General features: G+C 35.5%; 1 protein-coding gene across 1 annotated transcript; it reads right to left on the bottom strand.

The window, feature by feature from the left end:
• Positions 1 to 584: 584 nt before the first annotated feature.
• Positions 585 to 10,344, bottom strand: LOC139728709 (NACHT, LRR and PYD domains-containing protein 3-like). The gene is made up of 2 exons (XM_071639652.1): positions 9,747 to 10,344; positions 585 to 676 (listed from the first exon to the last, which is right to left on the bottom strand). The coding sequence occupies exons 1-2, from the start codon at positions 10,342 to 10,344 to the stop codon at positions 585 to 587; spliced, it is 690 nt and encodes a 229-aa protein (XP_071495753.1).
• Positions 10,345 to 10,779: the final 435 nt, after the last annotated feature.

Genomic DNA, 10,779 nt, shown 5'->3' with positions numbered 1-10,779 from the left:
AAAGTGGTAGAAACTCTCGGGTTAGAATTCCAACTCGCAAAGGCCTTTCTGAGACTTTTTTGATGTCATCCATTACTTGACTTCCATCTTTAAATGTCCTTCCATTCTGACCCATGTTGTTCTCTTCTTTATGACATCCCTTCAAACGCTTTTTGCTTTCTACTCGTTTTAATCAATATCTTTCATCCGGTGTCTTTTCGCCATCGTCCTGGACTTCGTCCCCTCCTCCCCTTAATTGTTTGTAGTGGGGGTTGCTGTGGCGTAGTGGGGGTTGCTGTGGCATAGTGGATTATGACTTCAGACTCCCGATCGGATATCTCGAGTTCGAATCCCTCCCAGTGCTTACGTCCTTGGATAAGATATTTTTACTCACCACGTCCCTCTCGACCCAGGTATATAAATGGTACCTTGCAACGCTAGGGTAACAATAATGGCAGAGCTCTCTGGTAGAGCAGTGGCAGCCCTGAAGAGGCTACCCTGGGTAAATAAGACATTATTATTATTGATTCATCACTTTTGCTACTTGTCCCTAATCTCAAAATAACTTGGCGAATATTGCTGTGACCACTGGCCTGGGCTATTTCTCATCTGATGTTAAGCTCGATCTCTTGCTCGTATTTTTCCTCTCTCTGGAACACGTCATCTCGCCATTCTTGGTCCTCGGCAGAGAAACTACCTGCTGGAACAGATTTCGATAAACTATGCTTGTTTCAAGTTCCCGTGGACCTTGTAATCCTTCTTGGCTAAAAACTTGGCCTGTTCCATGACCTCTCATTATAGGCCTACTGGGCTGCTGTTCTGCTCGCACAGCGTGTCTGCATTTCGGAATTTAAAACAGAAAACAAAAGAACAAAAACAGATTAAAATATCACCATATAACTGAAGACTTGAAATGCAATACTAAAGAAACAGATCTAGCCATAGTCATATTTTCAGATATCAGAGGAAACAGATATAGCATTCAGTAATATTTTTTCAGATATCAGAAAGGAAAGTTGCTATTAAAGAGAAAGGAACTTGATTGCGATATAACTATTATGCGACAAATTGTATACATTATCATCAAAAAATATATACAAGTATATATTCATAATACACTGTATATATATGTATAAGAAGTGATATAGAATTCTGAAAACATTGTGCGTGTGTGTGTGTGTGTGTGTGTGCATTTGTGTGGCATAGACCTATATATAATGTACTAAGTAGATGGATTGAAGAGGAGGTACAGATAGTAAAAGCCTAAACAAATATACGATGTTGCCTTGACTCCATAGAGAATACACAAGAAAATGACACCGCAGAGAAAGGATGTGTTGTTTACGTGGATGTATAGCTACGTAATTAATATTGTCCTTGTTAACTTCTTCTATTCTCTCTCGATCGCTCTCTCTCTCTCTCTCTCTCTCTCTCTCTCTCTATGGACCATGTGTGATTTCCCACATTTTGTACAGAGAAATAAGGTGAAAAATCAGTGTTCGTCATCTAGACTGCGAAATTAATGTTCCCTTCGTTTCAGCATGATACATGTAGAATGTTATTATGACTAACTGAAAGTTTTTTTGATAAAAAGTGTCATTATATATATATTTTTTTCTAATGTTTGTATACAGTGAACCCCCGTTATAATGAACACGGTAATAAAGAAAAAAATCGGCAATAATGAAGAAAAATGCTGGCCCTAACTTTATCTGTAATATGCTTTTGAATTGTTTATTCGTTCGGTTATAACAAGATTTCGATATCATAACAGAAGAAAACTGCCGGTCCTGGCGACTTTCTTATAACGTGAGGCCACTGCATTCCAAGACGACCAATCATGGTTTTATTTTTGTTACAAAATTTAGTTGTCAAAATATTTTGTCTAAATATGATTACATTATTTTGGACAATTGTAATTGCTGCTTATTACAATAAAAAATATGTGGCTGGAAATAAATATGACAACATTAATAAATACAACCAATATGACCTACATTTCATGAAGATGGAAAATCAAATTCAATGCAACTGACAATTGTCTTTGCAAATCAGAGATGCATGAAGGAGAAGATAGGAAATCACAGTAATATACAGGGTGCCAATAAAGTCATAATATTTGATACTACCATTTCTTTATGCGTTTTTTTATTGTATAGTAAATACATGGCTATCAAAATGGGCAAAAAAAAATGCTCACACAGCATTTCCTGTAATCGGAGTTTAATTTTGCAGGAACCTGAAGTCTTTAAAGCTGAGACTTTTGTTCTGTCCTTCCGTTATTCTGTCAATAGTATATCTTAATGAATTATGCTTTATCTCAGTTGTGATACTCTCCGAACGAATGAAGTAACGGCTTTGTGAGCATATCTATATTGATCATTTCGATTAGAAATGACTAAGCGTTGAAACTACAGGGAGATTTAAAAAAATACTGTAACAATCTTTATACATCGCTGTGTAACCCACTTGCAAGTGAATGTTTCATTGGATTGTGCCCTCTTACTGATATATTCTCCAAACGACTGCAATAACCTTATAGATGAAATGAAATAATGATGTATGTATGTATGTATGTAGGAAAGTATAATATAACATACATTATATATATATATAGAATATGCATAAAACAAAGAATAATATATATTGTACAATATGTGTATATATTTGGTAAATATAGAGTCTACATATTTCTAATTATGTATTATTTTGTCTGGAATGACTAGGGCAACTACACAATAGGTGAGATTAAAGAAGAATACTTTAACCATGTAAACAATGCATACCTGTATGCCAAATTAGATGTCTCCGAGTAACTCGCTTAACGACGTCTCATTGATGGTTATGTCCTCTGTCTGTAACATAATGAGCCAAATGGCAAAAGTTATCCAATTCTTTATTCGAATCGATTATCATTGCTTGAGCAAAATAAAAGAAAAATAACTACAAAGTAAGATAACGCACAACAATGGTATTGTATGTTCTTGCTGATTAGGAAAGAAGGCACAGTTATTTGCAGGAAATTCTCGTTTCAACTGGATTGTAATATGAATTGAGTGATGGAAGGCAAATACTACATGATTACTACTTTATCGATTATGAAGACATAGTAAGAAAATACATATCGGGCTAATAATTCTATGAGTATCTCAATATTCTTGATACCGAAACGTCATGTAAAATAAAAAAAAAGCGGATATGATTTCAGTTTCAATCTGTCCCGACGGACAAACATTGAAAATATTGCCTTCAAAAAGACTCAATAGAAAACTATGTCACTGTTAGACTACAATCTGTCGATATTGATTGCGTTTTGTTTTGATCACATTTTTTTTCTGTGAATTAGATTTGAAACTATAGCAAATATAAGCAATGTTTACGCGCCGACTATTTCATTCTATCGCAATACATCAATCATCTCCACCAACACTATCATTTATTTTTGCATCACTTTTTTTGTTGACCCTGTTGTCATCAAAGTATTAATTTACCTATCTTTATTAGCATCTATAGAATATAATATAACCTAATGCGTTCAGGTCTTTCCCCATTCTGCTCAATAAACCTAATCGTTCATCTGCATTTTTCTTTCAAATTCGGTAACGTAATATAATCATATTTTGTTAATGGAGTTAAAATACAAGTTTGTTCCTTTTCTTCGAGTCAAAAACATTGAATCTGAATAGTGATGACTTTTGTGACATTACTGAAAAGAATTTTGATTTATGTCTGAAATTTCCTTGAAAAAATATGTGAAGAAAAAAACACAAACATAATCATGTGCAGTAAATGATGGTATACATGCATGTGCTATATCTGATACTTACTTTCCAGCGTCTGTCTTTTGAAGCAATTGTCGTCAAAAATATTCTAGGTACTTTACGAAAGTTCAAGGTGGCACGTTCCAGATGAGGTAAACAACACAGAAAGTTAGCTAAGTTTGTTGCTACAAGTGGTTCTGAAATGCAATCTCTGTAAAACCTCATATCAAGTTCGAGGATCTGCAGAAGAAAAAATAAAAATAGATTTTTAAGATGCTAATATATCTAAAACAAACAACTACGAAAACAAATGAGACAAGAAAAAAAAAACACCGAAGCATGACAAGAGACAAGGCAAAAAAAAAAATGGTTTGTTCCTTTGGCCATCAAAAAATCATGGATATTTCCGGTGTTTCGACTGTGTGTTTGTGGGTGTGTGTGCGTCTTTTTTTTTTTTTGTTTACTCTTTCAAGCTTATTTTTTATTCCATTAATTTCATCTTCTACGACTTATTGAACGGTTGTGAGCCCAAAATTATCCATTTTAAGCTGTAGAAAGAATAAAAGAGTCTAATATGTTTATCACATCGACCCGTCGTAAATCGTGCTGTGCTATACGTAGCGTATTAAAGCTGCGCGGAACCGTAGGCTAATAAAAGTTGAGCATGCACTGCTAGCTATATCTTTTTGTCACTCGTGCGTGCACGCACATGAGCAAAAAAGATATGGATGAGCAAACAAAAACAAATGGATTATGCATAGACAAATGTCAAACGTACCTGACTGGTTAATGCTGAGGATGCTGCTACTGAGAAGAAACCTTCTGTCAAGCAGGGACATTCAAGACGGAATCTCAAAAGGCGTGGCATAGAACAAACCCATCGGGCCAAATCTTCTCCCGCTGCGAATTGATATTCTTCATCACTTTCCTCGTTGCTAAAAATAATCATTGTCAAATCCCGAATCTGTACACACAAAGGAACACATGCAGCAATCGAAGAAAATAAGGGAAAATGTAACATGTATGTTCTCACTTTATGGCCTAATGGCATTCGTATGTATAATATCTTGTATTGCATTTATTTCTTCTTCTTTGTTTCTGATACACTACATCGTTTTTAGATAATAGCATCATTGGCCGATAGAAATAGTAATAAAGATAAAATTCGATTGATAATACAAGCATCGAATAAACATCTTGAATATCGTAACATGAATACTCATTGGTCGGCATAAGAAGTATTTGTGGATTCATATCAAATTTCTCTCAAGCTCATTGTCTTATCACAGGGTGCTAGAGCAGTGATAATGTGTGTGCTTTGTATGATCTTATACAGTCGAGTGGATGTGGTGGCAGATTGTTTTGAAGGGATGTAAAATGCAATTTAATCAGACAAGGATCGCTATATTCATGGTTCAGGGCACCTGCAGTACAATATAGTTGTCTCAAATTTTACGCGCTCCTTGAAATTACGGAGGTGTTCATGACCGGTCACTATGAGGACATTACTTATCAAGTGTTTTTTTTTTGTGTGTGTGTGTGTGTGTGTTTGTGTTTGTGTGTTCTTTTTCAAGGGCAAAAAAAAAATAAAATTCTCTCTCGCGCTTTCCGTGTGTTGAGGGTTGGCAGGTGGGAGCTTGGTTCCTTTAATAGACAGAAGTTCACAAGAATTTAGGTAAGGCACAATTGTGTTAGGTGAACTAAGGCTTCGAAACATAACTATGCAGAGTGCATAATACTCTAAGAGACATACCGTACACTACAGTAGGTGTAAAAACATGGATTCTCACGGGTGGTGTTAGTCTCTTGAAAAAACAACTTGCGAGGTAAAATGATACTTGGGGATGCGAGAAACTGTACTAACATTTCACAACAAAATCATTTTTGTAATACTCCTACAGACAGAGGTCAATATGCTTTACAGAATCATTTCTAACGAGATATGAATGAGTGACCACTGCAAGATTTCATATTTCGGTGTGTATAGTTGTTGTTCGCAGAAAAAAAGAAAATGTCGGTACAAATGGCGTGATGTAATTACATGAAGATAATGTTATTGATTTTGGAGGTATTCTTATGTTCTAGTAGGTTAAAGATAATATAAAGTTTTGGTACCTCAAAAGTTTCCCTGAATTTCCTTGTCTTAGTTTGTGTTTCAGGTCAAAGTACCTTTCATATAACTAACACTGTGAGACTTACTCGTCCCAAAGTACTTTAACCTGAAACACAAACTAAGACAAGGAAATTCAGGGAAACTTTTGAGGTAGCAAAACTTTATTATCTTTAAATGATTAGTGATAGGTGACATACCTGACAAGCTTCCGAGAGGTTGGCGGCTGTTGAGAAGAATTCATCTCTCAAACGATTCAAACTGAAGCTCGAAAGATGTCTCATATTACACACCCATTTGGCACAGTCTACACCCATTGACGGCTGATATTGAGACTTTTCATTCCAGATGTCGCCAAATAACTTCAGTGTACGTATCTGTAGGAAAACACACGTACAAACAAACATCAAAAATTGTGAACACGACAGGAGCCCATGTTTGCAGCCAGTAGCAATAAGAATGAAATGAAAAGAGCCGGGAACATGACTCGAAGAAGTTACACGCATTGATAAACACGAGGAGGATCGAATGATATCCTGGGATTTAGATGCCATAAGACATATGCTTGCTTTATCTCTTTTGCTCTAGGTAATTTTTCGAAATGAGGTTACTGCTGGGAAAATTTAATAGTCGCTAAATAAAAGGTTAAGGCACTGCAATTCTTACCTCTTGCGCATGCTCCACAGACACACACACACACTCACACATACAAACATGTATGTAGGAAGAGTTTGTTTGCAAAAACCGAAAGGTCCATTTTTTAAGATTTTGAAGTACGGTCTCTGTCATAAAGTACAAATAATACCTTTTAAATGATATATTGGTCACTACATATAAAGGTACATTTTTATGATATGGTCAAAAGAAGCAAAATTTTTCTTACTATTCTCTTTATTTTTCTTGACCTTTAATCGCAAATATCTCCATTTTGCAAATATGGACTTATCGGCTTTGGTGAACAAACTCTTCATATGTTTATATACGTGTATATTATATATATTTATATCTGTGTGTGTGCGCGTATCTCACTCTCCCTGCACAGTCTACTGTGTCCCTCTAGCTCTACATTTATATTCAACAATTATCCATGTTTTCAATTTATTTTACCCTTTTTATCGTCAGTTGAACAAATTGTGATATCAATAACGATGTGTCTCATGAAGTAATCAAGCTGGAACTAGTTGGGTTTTTTAATAGTCGCGTAACATTTTTTAAAGCATTATATATTTTCTTATACCTCTGATTAATCACATGCATATTTGTAAAATGCCAAAAAGGTATGTATTGTGCATTGCATTGTGTTCAAATGCCCAAGAGGGTATGTATTGTGCATTGCATTGTGTTCAAATGCCCAAGAGGGTATGTATTGTGCATTGCATTGTGTTCAACTGGCATGTCTTGTATTCTTTTTATCTATGTTTTCATTCAACATGTGTAATGTATTGTGTAAAGACGTTAAAAATGGTATTTCTATAATTCATTTTGGATATGTTTTACATCAATTCTGTATCGAACACCAAGTCAGAGTGCACTAAACTTAGATTTCATATTATGTTGGTATGACATGTCTTTTTATGTTTTTATTCAGTTTTCATCTTCTCTTTTGGTGTTTTTTGCTGCATCCCTTAATCTTTTCATTTTTCTCTCCTCCTTTGGTGTTTTCCTTTTCCTAACCCCCTTTTCTTATTTTTCTTCCCCTTCTCTCCAATCTAACTCTCTCTCTCTCTCACACGCACTCCCGTTTCCTCGTCTCCACCTTCATTCTCAGTCTAACAACTTTTTGAATGCTTCTTTTCTTTCTCTTGATCCTTTTATTTTCTATCTTACTGTCACAAGAATTGTGATGATATAAAAAAATGATGGGTATCCTGTATGGAATCAATCTGGACTTATTCACTTATTGAGTTATCTTTATGATTTTATTCGATTATTATGAAGTGATTTTTATTATCTGTACACGTGCGTTTCCTGATTTGTTCTTCTCGTGTCGTATATTCTTTTATGTTTTTCTATGAGACACAATTCAGCAATTGAGCTGCCAAATTTGAGAATACTTGAATGTGTCTAATAATCTCTTATTATTTGAGTACTGAAATTAAGTACAAGGAATTGAAATGAAATGAAATTGAATTGAATTAAATTGATCTGACTATATAGATTTACCTGACATATCGAAGCCTTTTCGCTGAGGACTTTATAGAAGTCCGAGTGAAATTTCGAGTCACCTATTGTTACTTCCTGCAGCACAGGGCTGGAACACATACCCTCCGCCAAGTCACGTGACAAAGTTCTCCCACAGCTTATAAGGTCAATATATAACGATTTCTAGGGGAAGCAAACATTTGTTGATAGTAAGAAACATTAGTAACCGACAGTTCAATATTCAAGAATCATTCTTGTTGTTGTTTTGAAAGTGCAATAATTAGGGCACAAATGAACTATAAAGAGATAACAGGGCTGACTACGTCAGCACTCGTCCTAAACTCTTAGCAAGATAGGTTCAACTTCGTACCTTTATTAATGTCACACTAGAAATATTTTTATGGGTGGAACTTTGAACCTTTTATACTTGACAGGTGCAAAGATCTACCTTTAAAGGTAGACTCTGGTCTGCCTCTCTTTCAGATATGATATAATGAGCAGTATGAAATCTTGCAATCCATTTACTTTGTCGTGACAGAAATATCGTTTAACTTTGTAAAAACAGTGCATGTTTCAATTAGGCTCGTGTAAAGGATGTCGTCGAAAGACATCCAATACAATAAGAACATTAACAATTACAGGTTTTGCTCGACAATATATGCCTAAGAAAAAGGCGATGACAGGTTCGAATCAAATTAGAAATCACCTCATCATCAATGACAGGATAATAATTCAAACTCTGACATTTTTTTTTTCTAAATAGCATTCGAATTGGGACTCTCCAAACTTCCGTCTTGAAACGATTTCGACAAATCAGGTTTTGAAATGTCAGTGAAATTAAACTAAAATATTTCTGATTTTGCATTCAATTACACAAAGAAAACGACGCACGCACACATTCAATTACTGAATGGTCATTTTTTTTTCATAATCTTGGGAAGCTTTATGAATGAATATCCTGGCTGATTCACTCACCACTTGGTCACAGTGCACCATAAAAACAATTCCCGACTTTGTGTATTCTGGTGTATGTGATACTAGTTTATATTCTTCCCATCTTTCTCCCACTCCTCTGGCGGCCTCCTCAGTATGACACTCAAATGCAACATCAACGCAGAAATACCGGTCATTAGTCTTTTTCAAGTCGTTGATGATATCAAGACAAAGCTCTGTCCCTAAAGCTGAAGTAAAGTAGAGTAGATAACGGAACTCCTTGTATCGACTGAGAACTTCGCTTTTCAGTTTGTTATACTTTGTGCGATCACTGGAATATAACGTTGCAATGTGCATCCCTGCAATATATTCTTGGAACAATTTGTGCGGAAACCTAATCCTTGACACCTCGAAAGAAGTTGGGATGTTGCCGTCGAGCCGACGATCCCTGCTGAAGATATCTCTTTCCATTGTCAAAACCCCGACTCGGCTGCATATTTCCATTGCATTCAAACATTCGATGAAGTGCTCTTCAGGAAATGAAAGATTCCTTCGTAATAAACCAGTCAGCGCTGTCTCACTTATTTCTTGAATGGCTCTATCAGCTTCATCTACATGGTCATCGGCATTATGATTTTGTACATCATCATAAAATTTCGATGCGTAATGTACTTTCAAAAAAGATATTATTTCACGAAAGACATTAGATAAAGATCGCAGTTGCTGCATTTCTTTTCGCCTTTCTTCATTTAAATCGTTCCACATGAGACAAAGCATTGCACAATATATAGGAAACGGAGCCATATTCGTCGATATAACACCATTCTCTTCCATGAAACTGATCAAATCATCTGCAAGATTGTCTTTCTCTCTCATTTCAAAGTACTTCTTGATATAAGTTGATAAATTCTCCTTGTTAAATCCTTCAATGCTTATAAAAGAGTAGGCTTCGCGAAGACTCTTTTCCGATTTGAACTCGTCAGTTCTCCATGGTCGTGTGGTTACAATTACCTTGACTGACTTATATTGATCTAATCCTAGAATGCGAAGGACCTCACCCTTGTTCTTGTCACTCAAACTCCCATTAAACTCATCGAACCCATCAAATACAATGAGAACTTTGTTTGGATTTGATGAGATATAATTGTTTATCTGTTTTGCTGTTGCTCCAATTGACTTGGAGAGATATCTCTGCACAATATCGCCTATAGTCTCTACATTCGTGACAATTCGTAGAGGGAAAACTAGCACCATGTCCAGATCCTGGTAAACCCTACCCTGGTACCAGTCCCAAGCAATTTTAGCGCAAAGCGTTGATTTGCCGACACCTGCCTCACCCTGGATCAGAATGCGTTTCGAAAGTTTTCCGCTTTCATCGTTGGTCAAAAGATCCTCGTACGTTATTGGTGCCTTACGCATGGTGCTAATGTCTATTAGACTCAAGTTGGTATAAATTTTGTCCAACTCAAACTGTCCCAGAAGTATGAAGATGAGTGGATCCAACGTAACATTGCGTTGAGACATGCGGTAATATGCTTTCAGTTCTTCTTGACATTGCTGTACTTGTTCCTCCGTAAGTGATGAAGATTCAACTAATGGTCCTTGAAAGACAATCAAGACAGACAGGAAGAAGCATTTTGTTTTACTTTATATCAATTAAATTACACAAACCCACACACAGACACTCCAATGAACGTTTATGTACAATACTAGTACATGTTTATATCATATATATATATATATATATATGATATGCTATTTATTATCATAATATTATATTTATTATGTATAGTATCATATAAGTTAGTTTCCCTTGGCAATTTTGGATATATCTCAAAAAGTATTTTACCAATT

The sequence above is a fragment of the Diadema antillarum genome, unplaced genomic scaffold (assembly GCF_040938485.1).
Source record: "Diadema antillarum isolate AM-2024a unplaced genomic scaffold, OU_Dant_1.0 seq00000193_RagTag, whole genome shotgun sequence".
Classification (NCBI taxonomy): Eukaryota; Metazoa; Echinodermata; class Echinoidea; order Diadematoida; family Diadematidae; genus Diadema; species Diadema antillarum.
This window is presented reverse-complemented; position numbering and strand designations above follow the sequence as displayed.